Source organism: Vanessa cardui, chromosome 6 (assembly GCF_905220365.1).
Source record: "Vanessa cardui chromosome 6, ilVanCard2.1, whole genome shotgun sequence".
Classification (NCBI taxonomy): Eukaryota; Metazoa; Arthropoda; class Insecta; order Lepidoptera; family Nymphalidae; genus Vanessa; species Vanessa cardui.
In genome coordinates this window covers 10928815-10952514 of record NC_061128.1, presented here as the reverse complement: position 1 = coordinate 10952514, position 23700 = coordinate 10928815, and the positions used below count along the sequence as shown (strand labels likewise).

General features: G+C 31.7%; 1 protein-coding gene across 3 annotated transcripts in view; it reads right to left on the bottom strand.

Annotated features, from left to right (window-relative positions):
* The window catches only part of LOC124530160, a 141080-nt gene extending 124920 nt beyond the window's left edge, over window positions 1-16160 (bottom strand). For 2 of the 3 annotated variants that reach the window (XM_047104152.1, XM_047104154.1), the window contains exons 1-2: window positions 15981-16160; window positions 2723-2995 (exon numbers count right to left, since the gene is read on the bottom strand). In XM_047104152.1, coding sequence (XP_046960108.1) covers window positions 2723-2867 — 145 coding nt within the window. In that variant the 5' untranslated portion in view covers window positions 2868-2995; window positions 15981-16160. Of the gene's footprint in view, window positions 1-2722; window positions 2996-15876 lie in introns of all 3 variants that reach the window. The other variant, XM_047104153.1, reaches the window with a different exon arrangement.
* Between the last annotated feature and the right edge of the window lie 7540 nt (window positions 16161-23700).

The window sequence follows — 23700 nt, the reverse complement described above, 5'->3', positions numbered from 1 at the left end:
AATTTTAAAGATCTAAGCATACGTACGCACAGACAGCTCTAAGTGACTGTGTTTTACACTATGTAAAGATTATTTAACTACCTACCTTTCTTTGGAAGTTTTTCTCAGACACGTAGAATTTAATTGGTATTATTTATTATATGATATTTTTTATTGCATTATGATTAGAATTATTAAAATATTAATCATGTAAATCTGTTTCTAAGTGAACGTGAAACTTATAATCATGTAATAACAGTAAAGGTAACTGCACGTTGTCGTTCGCATTTACTATTCAAAGCGGTACCTTAAGGTACTTGGGAAGGTACTCAAACACGGTTTACGAGTTAGTTAAGACCTAGACGTCTGTGAAGTTGAGAAGTGCCGAGTTTACACTTGAAAGTGTTTGAAAAAATATGGCATTTGAAATGCTTTTTCCGATAACACTTTATTGTTTCACTTATGGACAGAGTTTTATATCTTGAAAGCAAATTGAATTGATAGCTCATGTTAATGGTTGACGGCATGAATGCTTACATTGAATATTTAATTTTGCACTTGCATTGTTTTGCCGACAACATTTCCGACATTCATAACGCATTTTTTTAAGAATCAATATTGAATATCATAGCCAGTATTGTCACGAAAAAGATTATTTATCTTTATTCCTCTTGTTATTGAAATAAACTATGTAGAGATATTCAATATTATGGGATAAAGTCGTTAGAATTTTTCTATCTTTTTTGTGTCCAGAAAGATAGATAATTATTGGCATTTGAATTTAGAATACTATCTAAAAACGAAACAAGTTAATTTGACGATACATATTCGCCAGTATGTTGAACGACGTATGAAAAATTAAATGAAGAGATGAAACATATTGTAATTATAATAACGTATGCAATTCATTTTTGTTTTTAAATTGAATTAACAATACCAACCACCCAATAAAACTAACCATCTAATAGACATTTGTCTACAATACGAGCACTGTAAGAAATTTAAACCACTTCATACAACTTCAAGGCGTTGCCAAACATGCGATCTATATGTCTGTAATTAAACCGACCCAATTACCATTTATATTGATATATTGGATAATAATATAAAAGTATTAATGTAGCATATATAATAGTACGCATTTTGAATGTAAGCGAAAATAAAAAATACTTTATTTACGACATAAATTTAGAAACCTCTAACATAATCTGTGTTTCTACTATATTTTACATGTATTATAAGTATAAACCTTCCTTTTTAATCAATCTATCTATTAAAAAAACCGCATCAAAACCCGTTGTGTAATTTAAAAGATCAAATCATACATAGTGACAGCAGCGGTAAGCGACATTGTTTTTTTACTATATAACGATATAACATCTAACACTACGTTAAACTAAAAAGTAACAGTTTTATACCATCTCGACTTTTATCTCATTTAATTAGTCCATGTAATGTAAAGTTTTACATATTATGTTAATATATAAAAGGTCTGAACATAACTATACCTTCTAACAAACATTAAGTCGTTCTTTAATAATAAAATTTACTAATTGTAATTTTATGATAAATGATTATTACCCAGTAATTAATTGCTTATTTTTTAATAATAATTTAAAACAATATTCACCCCGCCCAACCCCGGCAGGTGGCTGCGTTACAACTCTATTAGGAATAAGGACGTCTACACACAAATATATTAAACAATAATTTAATATATTTCGTTTACAAATTAACACGTATTAGTATAAAGTTCCTTTGGTTTTCGAATATTCCTTGAAAATCTATTGGAAATATTTATTGTTTTAACGCAAGAGTAGCAGTTAATATATAATTTATATGTTTAAGATTTTGCGAAGCCACATCCTTTATCGCTCCAAATTTTTTACACACACAAACTTACACGCGCACTTACATGCACACATACGACATTAAAAACAAAAGAACCAACGATAAAACACAGTTTGCTTCAACTTCTGTTTCCAATACACTATCCGTAATGAAAGAGGCGCCTCGTGTGAAGGCGTCATAAAGTAAAAATACAACATTAATTGCTGTCAGAGGGCCGGCGAAAAGAAAAGGGACGGTTTTTTTGGAACTATTGTCTGTGGAGCCCCCCGTCACGGTGGGCGAACTGGCTTTGATGGAAAAATGTTGCTGGAATTGATAGCTATATCTAAACTGTTGGGTTATGTAACGGGTGAATTGTAGTGGAAAAATTACACTGCAAACGATATTGGCATTTAGTGACTAACTGCTTTTATACCAACTTCCGACGTCTTTGGCAAAATATTACTCGTATTAGGTACTTGTAAATGTCACCTTAAAATTATATATAGTTTGATTATAATTTATCTCGCGCAATTGTAAACTGTCGGAAGGCTTCTAAGCACGTGTGCTTAATTTCATAAATGTATGTTTGTTTGTCCACGAATTTCTCGAAAACTAAAAGTCGTTTTGAGATGATTATTTTTAATCTAAGTGAGGTATGCTTGAATTTAGGGAACAGTGTAAGTTTCATTAGAATCGGTCTAGTAGTTTAATAGGTATATTTTTTATTTTTAAATCGGTTCATTTTCTTTAAAGTATAAATTATACTTTTAAGTTTTATTCACATTGAGCTTTTAATATAATATCATTTGAATGAATTATTGTAGTGGATGTATTTATATAAGATATATCACAAAATTATTTATGATTATATAAAACTGCATGTAAATAGTAAACGGTTCGTTTAACTTACCATCTTGTTTCACGGTGTTCCCAAGAGTCCCGCAATTTGCCAGCCACACGAAGAATATCCACCTTAAAACGAGGCCGTAGCTGCCCCCTCTCTGCAGCTCTGGTTGATTGTGAAAATGCCGCGCGGTCGGCCGGTCCCGGGCCATGGTCCAAACATTGACACTTCACTTTACTCGTCACTTGGCTTCACTTTAGTTTGATAAATACACAGTATCACTTTATATTGATCAGTCCAGTACCATTAATTTTGTTAAGTTTTTCTATTATGCGGTTCCTATTTTAAAAGGTTAAACTGTATTTTTTTCATTTAAAAGTTTAAATAAACAGTCAAATGATCAATTGAATTGTGAGATATATATTTAATGATGCATAAGTACATGAATTTAATCCGGTACTATGTTTTTTTTGACAAGCAATGCAATTTTAAGAATAGTTACTTTCAGTATTTTTTATTTAAAAAGACGCCATTGACAACTGTCCAACATTGAATATATTTGGAAAATTTAGTGCTAGCAGAACCTGGCAAACGTCCTGACTACGTAAATAATACATGTATGTGTGTATGTATATACATATATATATCTAGGTATTATATGTATTTATCACAGCGACATCTAGCGGCGAGATACAACAAAATGGATCGCATAAAATTCATCCCCTTGAAAGAATTCACATAATTGCCAATTACTATGGAATCATCAAATCTATTAACCAAAATAAGCAAACACACTACACCCATATTTATATATAAGATTTCTATACATAAAGGCATGTGAAATATCAATGCAACTTCAAAATAAATTGAAGACAGAATTTAAAAGGTTACTTCTGCTAAATGTAATAGGGTGACCATATCTCATAATGAACACGGAAATTAAGAAGGCTTCACAGACGAAATTGTAAATTACTACCCGCCTCCGCACGGGTACAATACAAAACTTTCATAAAACAATGTACATGTCTATTGTTTTTTTCCAACGACTTAAACAATCGTTATCATATTTCAGCCAATTAACACAAAATCAAATACACCTACCCCATGAAACGTTCCGTCCATAAATTAAATCTATAAGGAAATCCGTTTGGTAGTATTGAGTTGATCGTGTACAGAAACATCGGGACGTCTTTGTTTTAAATTGATTAAAATTAAAAATAAAAAAAAATTGAAACAAGCTCTTAATTTATGAACTAAGCCATTTTTTTTCTATTACATTGGATTAATAAGTAATGTTTCGTGTCGTATAGTTTTACATCAGTAATACCATTGATGTATCAAAAATTTATTAGAACTATAAATATATATTAGGCTATGATGCTTTCCAATTTAAAAGCACAACAGGTCTCAACTTGGGACGCAAAACACTCGGATGTTACGTGTCGTGAATCTGTCTTAAGATGCACGCCAAATCTCAATCAACACTCAAGTAGTGTTGATACAATAAGTAACCATTTTATAATTGAAATTATCTCACTTAGTGTGGTACTGATTATCAAAGATAGTAATACATATGTTATGTCATGTAAATTCGAAAGGTATTGAATATGTTAATAGTATAGGTTCGAGTTTTATTCCTAGACATATAACTTTAAGTCATACATTATTGCCTAATCTATATTTTACATTAAGAAAGCAGATTTTTTGTAAGATTAAACACAAATTCAAAAAAAACCTTATTCAATTGGAAAAAGAATCATTTTATGTTAGTCCATAGTATGGGAGTCTTTTTATCAGGGATACATATAGCACATACCAATGAATTGCTTTCAAATTATGCGTATAGTTGTTCAGACAGAACACATTTTCTTGGTTTTAATAGTAATAGTTTAAATAAAACGTAATTAAAGCACACGAAATGTCATTGTAAAAATGTGAAATGGTTTTTCCTTTGATCAGATTGTCGTAAACAGTGAATGTATGTTCGGCAAGTTATTCAGGTGTTTTATAGCTTCGAACTCCATGGCCACTCTCGTAGAGGTAACCTTAATAAATCAAAACGGTGAAACAGATCGTCGATAAGGCACCTTTTAGTAGTAATGGAACGGATCGGCGTTCCGAAGGCTCTCGAGTTGTGATTCATTCTTCCAATCTTCGTTAATACTTTAATCAGCCCTTTAATGTTACGGATAAATATCTACATGTAATTTAGGTTATTTGGAAACGTTCCTTTAGGCGTAGCCTACTTTTTTGGGTTTTAAGAAGGCGTATCCTGGTCATAGTATCGTAATTACAGTTGTTATACAACTTTATCGACAGAAGGTCGAGTGTTTAGGCTACCTGATGGTAAGTGGTTTACTCACAGTTATCTTGTATATATGTTGTTAGAAGCGAAGCATTCTTGTCTGGGGTAATATTTAGTGACATACCCCTGGACTATTTTGCAGTGATTAAACTGGCCTAGAAATTTACTTTGACAATATAACAGAAAATACAAACTGATATTGATGCGGCAATTTTGTTTGAGCTAATATTTCGTGACGTAATTTGGTCTCTTCTGATATTTGTTTTTAATGTCTTCAGGATTCGACTACAGTTCATATATGGCTACTTTGACGTAATATTATTAAGTTTTACTTTCTTGGGTACTTTAGTAAGACTCCAAGACATTGACGACGTTGACTGTCCAGGCCAAATCCAACAACCTTCACGTGGCGTCCTGCGGTTTTTTTTATTAAAGGTAGTTGGAAATACTTCACATTTAATAAATTTATAGTTGAAATCTCCGTCACTGTAATATTACAGTTAATTTCAGCATGTATCACATGTGATACAAGGACGTCTCGTCCTTAATTTTAGTGTATCACATATGATGCAGGGAACGTCGAAGCAAAAAATGTGGGTATTCATATAACTAATTGTTTTAGTTTTCTTGCGGTAGTTGCTTAAAAATAATTATAAACGTTAATCATAATTAATCGAGCATCGCAGATCTATTGCTGCACAAAATAGTTTGCAAAAATGAGTTCCCGACCGTCTTAGCAATATTTTCATTCAGTAAAAAAAATGTGTTGGTTTATTGGTGTTTTACTTTTCTTAATATATATACTAGACGTCCTAATAATATTTATTTCCCTAACTCAGACGTCCTCGCCAATAAACGGTGTAGAGTCTGGACGCCTACTTGCATCAGATGTAAGGACGTATGGTGAAAAATAAATTTTTATCATATGTGATGCAGGGACTGTCAACGTGTTAACAAGCTTTTACATTCGATAATTTTATTTTAACGTTGTACTTATTTATTTATTTCATTCAGATATTATATCGTATACTAGTATACCCGTTCAAACGTTATTGCTACATTATATTGATAAAACTTGGACAAAAAGTTCTCTGAAACACGCTGACTAATATGGTATAAATTTCTAGTGAAAATATTCATCAATTTTGTATAGATTTATTTGATAAGTAGCATATTGTAACTAGGGCATGTCGTTGATTTTCAATCGACCTAAACATTTCATACTTTGGCTGTACTACTAGTGAATATCGATTATGTAATCAAATTGAATCCTTGAACTTTCGGCAGCTATTGTTGGTTAATGATAGGTTTTGCTACAAAACTTCAAGGAACTTCTTACAGCTGACATTAGTCCATTTTATTGTTGAATTTTTGCGAAGACCTCCAACATTAGTTTTCAGTTCATTTCAGACATCATTTAATTTTGATTTCTTAAAATATTAAAGATGCTATCTGATGTGTTTTAGTATTTGAAGCTTAAATACGAGTTATAATTTATCTTGATCATAGCGGTGTTAGAAATCTTAGTACTGAACTCTTTGTATCGAGAACGATTCCAAAAAATATGGAGAAAGCAATTTAGTTTACTAAACATTTAGGAGCTGTTATGTTTTATATGAAAAGGGTTCTATTTTAAGCAATTTTATACAGATATTATTAAATTGGAAATATTTATTGAAATATTCAGTTTTAACTACAATATGTGCTATCGTGCCATCAATATCAGATGTCTAAAAATATTATCCTATAATTATATGTGAACATTGATATTGAAACTAATAATTGTAACATTTATAAAAAAAACGCATCGAAGTAGTATATTACTGTACGTCGCTTTTCACATTTCACGACTAGTATACGAATTGAGTTCTTACACGGGGAGTAAAATCTACGACCTTTGCCGTAGTTTCTAATATCGTCAATTTATTTCAAATCGATAGATTGGATTCGATTTACAAAAATGTGGATATCGTAAAACCTGACTTAAAATTGTTAAATGGGGCCACCTTAAATACTAAAATGCTGCAGTTTTCGTTACTCTTTACTTAATGTTTCAAGGCCGAGCTATAATTATAACGTATTTACCTCTATTTTTACGGACGTAACTTTGTATTCTTACTTATTTAGCAATGTCACTGGCAAAATGGCTCACAAAATATGGACAATATATCAGTCAAATGAACCACTCGATCAGACGCTATAGCGAAGATAACACCCTAGTTCATGGTTATTTTATAAAAACGAAATTTAAAAAATAAATTATTAAATGAAAACAAACCTTATTCTATTGTTATAAAACTCAAATTCCTCGTATATTATTTTACGTGAATTATCCCAGTCACGCGATCAACTTGTAGGAACGTTTGGTAGTCGTTCTGAACTTGGTTTTATATTGAAATATATTCTTTATACGGTTGTGAAAAAGGCTATTACGGTATGTTTACCTGTGACTATTCACGTGCTGAATTAAAAACTACATTAGGGGTGGGGAACTACATAATATGATCACGAATATGTTTAATTACGACATTTTATTAGGTGCTGGTCTAAGTTTCAAATAACTAAGAATATTAATTATTATAGGTTATGTGTAATAATATTATTCAACCGTCAATTTAAGGTCTTAAATTGAAAGACATATACCGTAAATATTTAAAAAAAATTGAAATTATGATCTCTGATCGGAATCAAACTGTTCAATGCTTGGGTTGATTTGACTTCTTTTCGAATTCGAATTTTACAATTGCGATTTGAATATTTTTTATCAGCGGCTTACATACGTATGCTATTGATGTGTCTCAATAAAAACTTTTTTCCAAAATATAAAAATTAATACTATCCTCAAAGGGCATGACATGTAACAATAGAAACTAAAAATATATCCAAATTTTTCATTGAAATAACTGCACACAACATGCTTTCAAACCACATTTTATCCCAAACTACTTTCAAGAGATAAATGGGAAAAGATCAAAACATTGTGATTCTCATACACAAAACCTACTCACCTCAGACAACCTTACAATTTAATTGGTTTTTAAATCACAGCTCAATAGAGAATCAAATAAAAAAATTAAAACCTTCAAACGGTCAGGTATATTTCGGATCTTGTCATTACAAAAGGGATCGTGGGCGCTTTTAATACCATTTCGACGTCTATTCATGTCGACGATTTGAGATATTTGGTAGGTTACGTTTTTTAATCCAAGAAAAAAATTGTTTTCATACTTCTCAAATTTTAAGTAGTCATTTTCATTAGTTGAGTAAATTTGCTTTCGTACCTGGAAAAAGTTCTCAAGTTATCAAATGAATTTCTTAATTTGTAAAGAATGCTTATTTTTGGATCATCATGCTTTTGTTATTTACGACACTGAGATGTTCACTTAACGATTACTACAAGTACCTATCATAAAAAGTAAAATTGTTTTACAAATTACTGCATCATTTTTTTTCAAGGCATTATCACCTTTTGAAAAATTGGTGAAGATGAAATTTTTAATAATAAGGAAATAAATGTTTTAATCTCCGCTGCAAAATATAATCGTAATACCTTTTTTTTATAAAATAGGGTATAAAATATTGTCAACTAACCAAAGCCTTTTATTTAGGTGCCAATTTTAGATTTGAATAGATTCGGAAATAAATCAAAACACTAACATACATATATTAATTTGCCATGATATATATGTCTAATTTGAGACAACATAATCAAGTTCAGGCTTTTTTGAAGCGTATAAACAGATATGGGATGACAAATTAAAACGCCAAGTTTTTAAATGTTTACTTTTATTTACAGTTTATCTTGAACTCGGCGTTGAATAGAGGTATCGTGAGAAAGCCTGTACGTGTGGGAAGATATTCAGAACAAGAGAAGATTTATCTACATTTGGACACTTTACAATAAACTTTAGTACCTAAAATAATAAGATAATTGTAAAGACAGTTGAAAGTACAACTAGGCAGATTGTAAAATGTCGGCAAAATTCGAACGGAACACTTAATTTATAACAAAACGATGTAGTTTATAATATTTCAGTTACGATAGGTTAGTTTTTTCTATTTCCATTCGAGCTTATTTACAATCCATCTATATTTTTACTGGCCTAATCATAACTTAGTTATAACCGTTTCCGGTAGCTTAAGACTGGACTAGGTTACCAAATTATTTTACTAAATGGAAAAACCGTGTACGAAAGGTTAAAAACGGAACTACAGCCTCAATACTAATAACGAATGGCGTAACATAATAGTGATACAGTATGCCATAATCGTTTTTTATGGTCGGGAGGAATAACAGGAGTTCATAACTGCTAAACTCAAAACTCTGGGTTGTTAGAGAATCAAGTGAGAGAAAACACAGTAAGCTTTATTATTTATAAGTGGACATTGAATCTCAGGATCAGCAGTACCTCTAAACCAATGCCGTTGAAGACAATAACCTCGTTTCGGTTAAATAAGTAATGTTCCAATGATTTAAAAATAATTTTATGGCAGCTGATTGTCAGACAGATGTTTTGCGGTTAGTTTTTATGTCGGTAATCGTTGTGTATTGAGTCATTATTGGAATTCCACTGGGAAAAAAGTCTATGGTTAATATTAATACATGTTTGTACAAATTGGTTATGTAAAGTGTTTCATGGGTACCTACGCAATTTGTTTTTACTTATTAGATATAAGATGGATCAAATTAAACAGATTTCTTTTATTGGAGTATCACATGTTTGGTACTTATTTGTTTCTATCTATATTATCATTTTGATATTCGATTATTGTTTAATGGTGAGTTTCGAGTACACTTCTAGCATTAAGACTTATCTTGAAACAAGATATAATGTAACGTAAACAACTTAACTCTGTCTTTTTATTACCTTTCGACGATAAAAACGAGTCGTAATTAAATTTCATATTGGTGTAGCCACAGACCTGGATAACGTGCATACGAGTGACACACGGGCTTTTCAAAGGCCTACGCGGAGGGTATCTTCTTTTTAATTTCTCCCTTTCCGTCTTTAGTGATTTGACATTTCAAAGAGGGAGGTAAGTATTGTGGCTTTACAACTAACGCAACATATATTAATAAGTAGATAAATATAACATATCTGATGAAATTGTTATAAAAATATGTGATTGTATGCTTTTTTGGCTTCTAAATTAGATTTAGGAAGTTAATAAACCATAAAAAAATGTCTACCCGTGACCATGAACGCTGTAAAGTGCTCGAAACGTCGGGATGTTAAAAATAATTAATATATGCTATTCAAATCCGTTATAACTAGTTTTATTTCAACCATAAAAAAGTACTTTTGTTTCGCTGTCATTTTTCTCGTAAATTGACCGATGCTACTTTAGCAAAATGTTTGATAAAAAGGCAAAACTATCCAGATGTCATCGCGGTTAATCATTTCAGTCAACTTAGTTTTTATTTCCTCTCATACCGAGGGTCTGAAGTCACTCGGAAATAAGTCGGTCAAACATTGTGAGTGACGCTGGGAAATGTGGGGTGTGCACACACCCCTTATGTAACATGTTAAACCGAGCACGGGCAGTCAAATAAGACCAGTTAAGATGACCTGTGGTAGTACAGGCATTGAATGTAAAGAAGGTTCAAATTTGCCAAGACGTGTAAAAGCGCAAAGCAAAAAAGAGGGTATATGTGGAACATTGATGTTCAAATATAAGATCGCAATTCATGTTGTTCATCGATTTGAATACGTGATTTTTCTACAATTTCTTTAATCAATACCTTCTTACGTTTAAATTTTGAGAAGGGTTTTTGTTATTTAAGGTATAATGTCCTAGTATGGCCCATAAGTAGACAAAATAGCCCAAAATCGGTCACCAATGTAGCTAAGTGGATATGTGAATAATTATATCCTACGGTCGATTTATAATTCTCCTGACCTCTCCGCCAATCTTCACATTTAATTACTGTTCACAGGACGGGGAAATTAAGATCGAATGATAATAATTGGTTTAGATGTAATTTGGTCAGCCAATACTATCAACTTACCATTCAAAGTGCAATGTGCTCTATTCAAGACAATAGTTAGGTAGTACATTTATGTCTAGCTTCATTTTTTAGAAGGATAATATTCGAACTTCCTAGACTTGGACGTAACTGGAATTCAGAATCAACTAAAATTAAATTAAAATTCGTATTTGAGCAGTATTTTGGCTTAAAAAAAGACAAATCAATCAAATCAATTCTCTTTTGCAAACAAAATACACCAAGTACATCCACGATCGACAATAGACGAAAACTTATAGTTGATTATTTTTCTATCCACTTACTAGAAAATGAAATGAACTAAAATATTTTATAAATAGAAACAAAATATTTGAAAGGAAATGTTTTATTGAATCGTGTATTATTTTTGTTTCTTGCCAATTAATCGTTCATCTTTATTCAGTATTCGAATTCGTAACAATGTCACAATATTTTAATTGGTAAATCAATTTGTCGATTGTCGAATAGTTTGCATTTACTCTTGGTTAACCGGATTTACAACTTTACATAACAAAATGTTATTTAAAATAGCTTCAAAAATTTTACAATTATGTTTACATTTTTTTGTGTTAATACTACTGCTTATCTACTGATAACATAACTCAAAGAAAGTTAAAAAAAGAATAATTATAAAACAAAAGTTAATAACTGTATTTATTTATTTCATATCTAAATTTAAGATTAAGATGAGAAAGAGCTTACATAAATGAAAAGTGTCTGCCTGTACATCCAGACTCCGGCTACTAAGATTTTCTGGCAAAAAAAACACTATGAAATTTTAATGGGAACGAACTTGAGATGGATCCTAGAACCTTGGGTTCTATGGAATTATCAGACCTTAGACACCAAACGAATATAAATATGGGTTACTGAAAAAATTAAGATGCTTTTTTTGCACAAAGTTTATCCCAAAAGAATCACGGTTGGAATTTGTATTTTAATTAAAATCACGTTTGAATATTTACAGATGAAAATATAACTGTTATTTTTCATTAAATTAAGAAAAACATTTTATATGAATGACAAATTTTTGCACGCCTGTCTCCCGCAGCGATGTGTATATACAATGTGATATATTAATCGTCCTGTATAATATTACCGCCAGAGGCATTTACACAGTAACATTTGCATTTGGCGTGACCTTTATTACGTGAACATTATAGCTTATTTTTGTTTGAAAAACAAAGAAATGTCAAATGTCAAGCAATTCTGTCAGCTGTCAGTCACAAGTGTCACGGCATCCAGGCGTAGACCCACTTTTTCGCTTGAACGATCGTTTCGGATTTGAGGGGGTGGCAAAAATAGAAAATGGATTGTATAACTATCACGATTGGCTTGAGATAGAATTTTTAATTGATTTTAAATATTTTCCACATGAAATTTTTTTTGCCAAATTAAAAATGCTGCAGACTATTGCAGTTTCGAATGCTGTCAATGTATAAAATAAGAAAGATACTTATCTTTATTTTTTTTCAATACAACTTCCTGATAGAATAAACTTTTTAAGACACACATCAAAACTTTTGCCTTTTCTCTGAATCAGTACATTTTCTTTGGGCGAAAAACTAAAAATCGTTACTTTATAAAGAACTAAGAACCCACAAGCTACTGAAACAAAAATATATTCCAGAAGACAAATTGATTCCAACAGTAGTTCTTAGCACAAAGAAAATAGAAGAAAAGCAATTCAAAAGGCGAATTAGTTTCGAGCTGAGAAATTAATCTAACATGTTGGCGTTTAGTACAAAATGAGAATGGCTTTTACATCCGAACATTAATTTTAAGTAAAAATCAAATGCGATTTCCGTAGAGGATGAATAGCGTAATACAAAACTTCATATGATTTTATACGATTTATCTTCGTACACGATACAGAAGAAAAGGCAAATGGAACAGAGGTTGAAAAGTCGTTCTAGACCAATAATCTGAACGTTAATAATTTTAATCATCGAATATTTCTTAATCAACCAAATCTTCATAATGTCTCTATATAGTCTATACCGACCACAAGATGATTAAAAATAAAGAAACAACATACAACGTCAAATTGACGCGATAACATTAGAACAGAGCTCGAGTGATCTATAATATTCATTATGGTTTCGCAAAAAAGGGTTTTGAATGTTGACGAAGCATTGTATTTAGTTAATCAGTACGAATACGCAACTATAAGCTATTTTCGTTTCTTCTTAAATTAGAATACAAAACTTAAACCTCGAATTAAATTAATTGAAGATAATTTGTATAGCATTACAAAAAGATAACTATGTAATTTTCATATGATTTTGTACCCATAATTCAAATTTGATCTCCGTTCAGAACCGGTACAATTTTTATAACTTCCGGACCCATAGCAATAAGTTTAAGTCAAGTTTGGTATGGCCTTTTTTCATATGACTATGATGTTTTTATTTTCTTATGTGTAACGGTATGCACTATTTGTTACATTAACATTAGAAATTTTATACTTAATACTACTATTCTTATATCATCATTTTCATTAGCATTTAAATCAATTAAACAAATTTAAATCGATTTTCTTTCGTAGTATATGACAGTTGGTCACAATTTTAACTTCGGCAAATTTGCTTCCTAAGGAAACAGTTGAATGCTTCCGTCTGCAGGACGAATATCACAGTTAATATTTATACATATGATTACCCCTCAATTGATTGATAAGTCATTAATATTTATCATGCGATACTGTTTTTTATAATTATAGGAAATGGTGATCGCTCAAATGATGGGAAATGTTAAACTCAGCAGGACTATCGACATTGTTGCAATAAAAAACCTATATTTAAAAAGTTACATTGTTTTTAAACGTTGACATAACGTTTGTTGTCGTTTCCATTATGTCTATATACATGTGTATGTGGTTTAAAAGGGCAAGGTATGGTTCAATGTATTTCTTATACCGTAACTTTAACTGTGACAAATTTGAGACTTCTTCCAGTTAACCTTCCTAAAATGGGAAACCAAGTTTTTACCTCACGTATTATATCGATAAAGGTTTTAATTCTTCTACATAAAAAATCCGTAAGTTTATCTTACTTTCAAAGAAAAAAATCATCCGCATTACGTATTTCCTCCATATTTTATCAATGGACACTTCTGTAAGCTATAATAATTTGTTCTATAGCGTATTTGCTGTTTCAAAGTTATTTAAAAGTCATAAATTTTATTATCCAATGAGTATACACTAAATGATATAAACTATAAATTACTCGAGTTCCGATGGAATCGGTGTTCTTCGGCGTCCATTCTCGGATATCTTATGATTTATACCTCCCACAGTGGCTGGTTTCTCATAGGGAGACTTGCTACACCTTGTTGTGATTTGTACAGTTCGTAACAGGCTGTGGCGAATCGGTAAGCTATTATAAAATAGTAGATTTTTTGTTTAGGTTCAACAACCTCGTTGATCTTCTTGATCTAAAATTTATTTTTCTGATTTTCACTTGATGAGATTTCGAATGAATCTATTGGATGTATGATTCCGTATTTTTAACACAAAAGAAATAGGTATATATATGTAGCATTATTTATTACACCTCTTTAAACGTTGGATATTTAAGTTTTAAAGGATATTTTACGAATTTAGAAGGTTCGTTTAATTTATCCTAACCTTCGAAATTTGAATTAGAGCAAAGAATCTCTTATTGTTTTCAAAGCCATCAATGAAAATAAACGGAGCGTGGACGAATTTCACTCCATCTGCGTTTGAAAATCCGTATTTTCATTCCACGATTACTGAACCTAAATACAAAATTGCTTATTGAGTTTATTAAGACAGAGAGGGTTGAAATGGGGACGGAATGAAAAAGCGGGAGAATGCTTTTGACCACTAGCGGAATTGCAGAGGCTGTTATAGAAGTTTGCAAAGCCAACTACTTTTAGATGAATCACTAGTTTCTAAAGCTTGAATTCTACGAATGCAACACAGAAGTTTTAGCTTTATTTCCAAGAGAGAACTCGAATATATGACGTATTCCTGGTAGAAGTTCAAAAGGCTATCTAAATTAATGATAATTTGCATTTGTATTGTATATCGAATATATTATCTTTCGTATTTTGTTTATATTTATATTAGTAATTTAATGTTAATGTCTTTGTTCGTTACATGATTTCTTAGGCAGATATTTTTAATCTGTAATTATGTATTAACAGAGTAGTATCACAGCCGAAAAAAAAGTTTTTATAATAGTTATTGAAAAAAAATAAATAAAGATGCATGAGCTTTTTTAAAACGGGTCAATTTTTATACTATAATCTACCTTAAAATGATTTAAATACTACATTATATACCATATGGTACTAAACACTGTGTGTACAGTAATTAAAAACAGTTTTGCGGAAATTAATTACAATTCAATGAAGAGCTAACAATTAAACTGCAGTCTGTTACTATTATTGCTTTTGTTTCGCCAAACAAAAAGTAACTCGGTGGGCAGACGTTGCGGCAAGTTAAACCAGTCCGGATAATATAGCTAGCTAGGAAGAACCATGCTCTCATTTCCATGAATGCAGCCTTTTTACCCTTAAGTCATTTATAAGGGATATTGACGTTAGCAATTAATCATTATTTATCATTAAATATTTTGTTTATTTTTCCATTGAATTTACTTTCATGACGTCGAATAGAACACGTTCGAATTTATATTGAATGTTTATACAACAATGAAAAATTTATATATTCAATACGATATCAATACATTTTGGGCAGTGTGACAAAAACAAGGAAATTTGCAACACAAATCGCACTGCAGTGTCTAGTGCAGAGGTTTTTGTGCGGGTTTAAAGAAACCCCTCTGATTAGCATATTACACGGCCACTCTTTATGTGGTATAACCGTTATTATTCCATTAAAATATTTTATCTCAACCCTCAACTTCGACGACACATTACCGATTAAAGCACACAGTTACGAGCGATTTATTGCCGTACGAAATGTTGTTTTATATCATTATTCAAGATACTAGGACGCTGGGTGCTAAGCTTCTTGACATTACCACTCGATACAACAGGTTCGTTCACATTTTTGTAATATATAACACTTAAAAGAGCACGAGAACACTATTACAATGAATATTTTAGCGGTTACAAGAGCGTTTCTTTGGTTATTTTGTTTTATATTTTATAGATGAGCGGTGAGACATAACGCGGCGCGCGAGCGTCCTCAGCGCGCGCATTCGGACGACTGATTACATTACCCCGGCCGACCGAAGGTTTCGGCCCGGCCGGCGCACGGCGTACACTTCAGTTGCGTTCCATTTTAACCAAAAATATTGATTCTGGATGTATTTCTTTGAATTTATAGCCTTTATTACATATCAATTTATACCATACAAATTATATCAAAAATATGTTGAGGTTATTCCTTAAATTGATTAAGTACCGTTACAAAAAATACTTTATATAATATTAAATTTAAGCTTAAACTGATAAAAATATTGTTGATTTTTCTGATTTTAAATATGAATTACATACGATAATACACATCGTGTTGATATTTTAAAGTTGAAATATTTTTAACAAGCTATGCATGAATTGAAACGATTCAACATTGGCAACAGTAACGCCATCTCCCTCACACTTTTGTGAACAAAAGGCGCCCGAGTGGTGCGTGTTTCAACCCTGTGTACCCTTCCCGCTGCAGGGTTGCTCTATCCACTATAGATTGACCTATGCTTTTGTTCGATGTATCCGTTTTCTGAAATATCACGGCTAGACCGCGCGTTTCTTCATATTTGGTTTGTAAACAAAATGTAGGGCTACAATTTTAGGGCCAACAAATTAGAAAGGGGAGAAAAAAAACGTCGGGACGTCAGGTTTATTGACATTTCGCCGGGCGATAATTAAGGCTTACGAGGGTTTTGGGGAAGTTATCGGCACGCCGTTAAATTTTAAAGCTTGGATTTTCGTTTCAATTAGTTTATTCGAATTGGCCCGAGAATGAGGTGAAACAAGACTGTTATTTTTATTGGATTCCGTTTAACAGGTATTCGATAGGATCTGTCGCATAAGACGTCGATATAAAAAGAAATAGCGTACTTAATTAGCTGCGATTAAAGAGTCTTTGATTAGGTTCGCAAAGTAACTTTACAAATGTTAATTGCTATTATTTCTTTCAATTAACTTTTCTCTACATTTGTAATTTATGTTTATTTTTACATTATAAAGAACCTAAATTGAGACATATTTTATTATATTTAAAATAAACAACTTTCGCCTTTTTTTAATTAGAAATATGTCTGCGAAAGTATGAGATTATAAATTATGAGATTCCTGACTGTATTCGTTTTTGATTCCCAAAAATAAGAATCAAAAAAGAGATTTTTATTTTAAAATTCCGTTATATATTTGATAAGGCTAAATATATTTGACGCTACGAAATATATCTATTTAGCATCACAACGTTAACAAATTACCTTTGGTGATAACTAAGAAGACATCAAGAACTGGCATTTTTTTAGTTCACAACAAAAGTCTGAACACGACGATTATCGAAACACCAATCGCATATTAGGTAAAGTTACCTAAGATGTTTTTCTAAGATTTATTTAAATACGTTTTGTTAATTACTGATAATATGTGATTTACTGTTAAATTCTTTATTTTAATAAATTTCATAAATATTAGTTGTAAACAATGTTTCAGTATGCGTTACTACGCGTTGTATATGTATTTTAACCGACTTCAAAAAGGAGGAGGTTATCAATTCGTCTGTATTTTTTACTTCATAGCTTTCCTTGATACATTAAATATGTATTAATTTTGAATGTTTTGACTGTAATTATTTCGTCGGGTAAAGAATTAATATTTTGGTATGGGGTACATGAAGATATGAGATGCATTGAGTATCTACGACACTATCGGCTATTGGATCGTGTAAGTGTGATGGCCGTATATCACTGTGTGGGGCAGTGAGCTGTGAGACTCAAGTCAGGTGTTTGGAGTGCATTTAAGGGCTCAAAATACCCTCGTCCTTTGGGGACTCCTATGAGACCGACCCTAGCTTAGAGTGTCATCATCGAAAGGGCTTAAAACGGCGAAAGTATTTATGACATTTTAGAAATAAGGCTTTCGATATCTAAACTGTAAATAAATTGAATTCTTTTGTATGTAACATACAGAAAAGGAAAGTAATTTCATTTGCATTTTTATATGATAATATTTGTGATAAATTTTAAAGTCAGATTAAGTACATAGACGCTGTTTGAGTTGTGTAAATTTTATTACTATGAATATGTCGCAGCCAACTTGCTTAATTAGCCAAAATATGAACTAAGAGCTTAGCCGTTGTTTGAAACGTCCACGTGTAGTAAAATAGCTATTATTAAAAGGCTAAATAAGCAAGTTGCCTTCGTCATCAACACTTTTGAGAGACTAAACAGACAAATTTTTGAATCCAAGTAAATACTATAGGTTTTTCGACAGCAGATTATCAGATATGACGAGAATAACTTTCCACGGCATAGCGTAGGTATATGCCTGTCATATAATACAATGTAATTGTCTTCTTGGTGGCTTATAACGCTGTATATGACGAAGCTCAAAAACAGGTTCGGGTATTAAAGATTATTGTGATTATCTTTAAAATTTTAATAACATAGTCGGAGTTTAACTTTACATTCCGGCATATCGTAAAGCGCGTAAAGACGTATGTCCTGCGCTTGATCTCTGCTCAGGCGTATCGGATTACCAACCCATCGGACTATGTGTGGGTGCACGCACACATACAAATTCCCAGTATTAATTCTATATTAAGAACTCAGTAATACGTCAAATCAAAATTGTAGATTTTTGTTTGCAAAGATCTCAGTATGACAGAGTTATATCTAATGATCTATAACAATATAATAAGCTCTATTATTATACCCTGCGCAGTTGACTAGCCTGATAATGATCGACGTAGATTAAATTGTTCATAAATATCTAATTATTTCATAATATATGAAGGCGGGGTAAAACGAGCTACCTAATCACCGATCACCACCGCCCAAAAACATTGGCGCTGTAAGAAATGTTCATTCTTACTAACATCGCCAATACAGCAACTGATATATTATGATGTTCCTAGTTATATTGGCTCACCCATGCTTCAAAACTTCATTATTAAGTACTTCTGTTGACTGTATCTAATGAGTAGGTATATACCACGAGTTTACAATAAACCGTACAATCAGTATATAATTTATATTAATATTATAAATTTGAAAGTAACTCTATCTCTCTCTGTTTGCTGCTCTTTTACGACCAAACCGCTGAACCGAATTTGATGAAATTTGGTATGAAGCTTGGACTCCAAGTAAGAACATATGCCCCTTTTTTGTCTAACACATGTCAACTGACAACCTATAACGCCAGCGTATTCGCGGGTAACTACTAGTTAATTAATAATTAAAAATATATTATAATCGGTAATTATCTTATTTGCATAAACAGACATAAAGTGAAGCGAACTGGAAACAGGTCACTAGTGCAAATCTCGTATTTACTTCATAAGTTCGCAAATTAATTTTACTTTGTACCAAGTATTACGATATCAAACATTTAAATCTCTGTTTGTATGTGTTGTATTGTTATCGGACCCTTGGGATTACGTTTGTTAGGGTCTGTAAGCACGTTATTATTATTGCCGCTTTTAAATGGTATTCGAAATCAATAATTTGAAAGTAATTTCGAAATATTGTTTTGAAAATAAGTGGGAGTTCGGAGGTCAATTAAGAATTAAATACCAATATATAGTTTTATCGTTATCTGATCTTATAAAACGTATGCTCTTTCAAAAATATCATAATAAAGTTTGTCATGATGGTACCTATTTTTTATTATATTCGTATAAAACATAAATTAGCAAATGATATAATATAAAGAAAACTGTTAGCACATTATTTTTCATGACAATATTTGGAAAATAACATTACTAATTTTAATTTGTTTAATAATAATATTAGACAAATATGTTGATTTTACAATTGGATAGATTGTACATTGGACACAAACTATATAATATTGTAATTAGTTTAATTATAGGCTACCCACAGACTCCGCCAAGCGTTGCTATGGTAACGTAATACATAATATGTTGAATTATGTTATGTGATAATATGTACAACACATGCTGAATATAATGATACTTATGTCAAAGTATTTAAGAGTCTTTGCGAGATACTCGCTAAAAACAGTAAGCTTTTTATAGATATAAATAAAATATGGTATAAAATGTCCCAAGTAGCGACATCTATTATTATTATTTGGTACTAAAAATTACGGACGATGAACGAACTACATCGTCGTAGTTCAAGTATTCACACATAGATGTCGCGATTATACTTTGTTTGACTTGAACATTGAATTTCAATGTACAGTCGGGGTAAGAAAAGATTCGTCATCTTAAGATCTATTTTCGTGTGGTCAGTGTGAGCTATAATCTGCTTTACCGATCGAGAATGACATCAACGGTGATATGTTAAGTAAAAGCAATGAAAATTATGTAATCAATTTATTTTACGTTTTGTCTTCAAAAAAGTTATGCAGCAAGCAATACTGTGTATTGTGTTCTAGAAACATAATACAGGCACAAAGGATTCGGTAACTTGAGCTCATTGGAGATTTAAGGATTGATTCAAATATTTTACGGCGCCAATATCTAAGGGCGCTGGTAGTAACTTACCATCAGGCCTATTTTAATCTCCAAACAAAACTCTACTAGTTTGATAATGGTTATATTTTCGATGTCGTTCACTAGACAGAAAAAAAGATTTATTTTTTCTAAGCTGCATAATATATATTCTATATTATGACGTCTTATAGGTAGACAAGTATTTTGAAAGTAAGTACGTACTTTCAAACTGCAACAAAGATTTCGTCAGTACAACAGTCGTACGCCTAACAAGTCTCACAGTACCAAGTTTAACAAACCAAAGTTAGGTTACTTTACACTGAGCCACTGCTGTAACTTATAAGCTCGTATTTGCTCTTTCAAACTTCGAACACGCTAATTCAATTTCAGTGGTTTTATTATGACGTTATTCATTATTAATAATGTATGCTTTTTTATTTCTTTATATAAGAAATACTAGCCAGTCATAATATTCCGTTTCGAAATATAGAAACTTTTTTTCAATCTAAATAAATCTTATAAATATGTCCAAGTCCACTTCCTTGTCTTAAAGGATTCTGTGTTATCTATGATCTATGTATATGATATTTATTATTATGGATCATAGAGGCTGCGTGTTTCTGAAGCATCTATCGTACCTCGACGGACGAAGGGGATCTGTAGAAACGCTTCTCTGTCTTCTCTTCTCCTTTCGTTCTTTGTTTTTGTTAAAATAAATAATTACTTAAACAATTGAGTTAGAATTTTAGTTAAATAATTATAACTAGTTTTCGAGCAGAGGTAAAAATTCGACTATTACGATTATTATAAAAACGTGAAAAGTTTTTAACTCCAAGAACCTTTAATTATATATAGCTGACCCTTGGTGCAGTACGATATAGAGTGTCACGTTAGCATACGAAACCACTGGCGCCTGTCGAAGAGACGGAGGGGGTACCGCTGGTTTATTAGTAGATATTTCAGTGTACCGGGGCGCTTTCGTCGTCCAGTGCACCAGCGAGTCCCACATGCCGCCGCAGTTCCACTTGGGGAAACGACACGCGTTTTTCTTCGAAATTAAGCAAGATCAAACCAATAAAAAAGAGTGGAAGGTACTCTATCACGTTTGGCGATTGTCTGGTGTAACTTTCACGCACATCACAGTTATAAAGTTGGCTAGTTTGTTTTAGATCTTTATTGTGGGTAACTCGCATCTATGATGTATAAATTATCCGAATGATATCAGTCATAACGTTCATTCTGCCTACGTCGGGTATTACCATTGATCATATCACATCATCAGCCTGTTTTTGTCCACTGCTGAACGTAGGCCTCTCCAAGAGCACGCCACTGTGGTCTTTCTCCGGCTACTCGCATTCAGCTCCTGCCTGCCGCCATGCGTATATCATCACTCCACCGTGCATGAGGACGTCCTAGACTATTTGGCTTATTCTTCTATTATATATACATGACCAACTGTCATTTTTAGTTCGGTTAAAAGACTAATTACGTCGCGTACAACGTCATACAATCACGAATACAACTCTTCAATTGATGTGCCAAATTTTAATATATTACCACGTCAACAAGAAGAAGAAGAAGATAGGAGTTGTCTTGCTAATTAATAGACCGGTGACGTTTCACTTAAAGATGAAAAATCACACTTCATTGTTGAAACTTACTAACTAGTAACTATTAGAAACTTTAATGTAAATAAGTAAACGCGCTACCTCAAGTAAAGTGCCGCCATAATAGTACAAAGTATATGAGGCGCCGATTCTTATGCATCGTATTGAAATATGCGATACATCCTAATGATTTCTTTATTTTAACCATTCTCGGTATTAATTTATTTTTATTATTCAAAAGGAAATTTGTTACCAACGAAGCCCATTTCTAAACATTATAGGCAACAACAGCCTGTAAATTTCCCACAGCTGGACTAAGGCCTCCTCTCCATTTGAGGGGAAGGTTTTTGGAACATATGCTACCACGCTGTTCCAAAGCGGGATGGTGGCACACGTGGTAAATTTTCTGTGAAAGTAGACACGTACAGGTTACCTCACGATGTTTTCCTTCACCGCTGAGTTCGAGATGAATTATAAACAGACATTAAGCACATGAAAATTCAGTCGTGCTTGCCTGAGTTTAAACCATGTAGTGTTCTAACCACTGGGCCATCTAATAAAAGAATAAAATCTCGTTTCAAAAAACATTAATAACCAAGGCATGTTGCATATACAAAAACGTACTTTGTATTTATTGATTGGCGGGAGATCAAAAAATTTAATTGTGCTTTACTGTGATACTATGTTAATAAATGGCGGGAAAGTAAAAGAGATTCTTGAAGATTTCTCCATAGAATCTACTTTTATGAGCCTACTTGAATACATCATATTTTTATTTAGATTAATTAACAGTGAAATATTTTCGCTGTGCTACTTATTGTGGTTCTTTTTTTTGTTTCCAAATAGGTACCATAATTTGCCTAGTTTTCGCTGTGAGGTGACCAAAAGCTACTAATATTATTAATATCACGTAGTAATTAAATTTTTACTTCAACGTACGACTTACGATCTTTTGGTTAATTGATACAAAGGTAGATTTAAGTTCTCTCCAAAACATTTTAGTAATCTGTAGGCATGATAAGTTTTGTCTTCGTCATTGTGGTAAAAATAAAAATTACATTGGATGTTTAAATATATTTTATTTATGTAAAAAAGTGTACATTTAAAATATAGTCTTAAATTTTCTTATTCTAAATCTAACATTATTATATAATTATAATATTTGAGCTACAACTGACTGGTATACGTTGCATTCACTAAATTAATATTATACATAAAATTGCCAACTTTAAAACATTTCTAAACATTTACTTCCACCGGGAACTATAATATGTATAATATAATTATATACATTGTAGAAATACGTATAGTTGTATAGCAAATGTATAATTTAATTTTGATAATTTTCCTTGTAATACTGTTAGCGTTGGATAATTCGAATATGAAAAATAATACCTATTTCATGTAGAATTTCTTTTATAATATATTTAGAATATTTATTTGTTTGTGTTAAAGTATATAAATTACATATTCATTTTTTTATCAACTGGTATTATG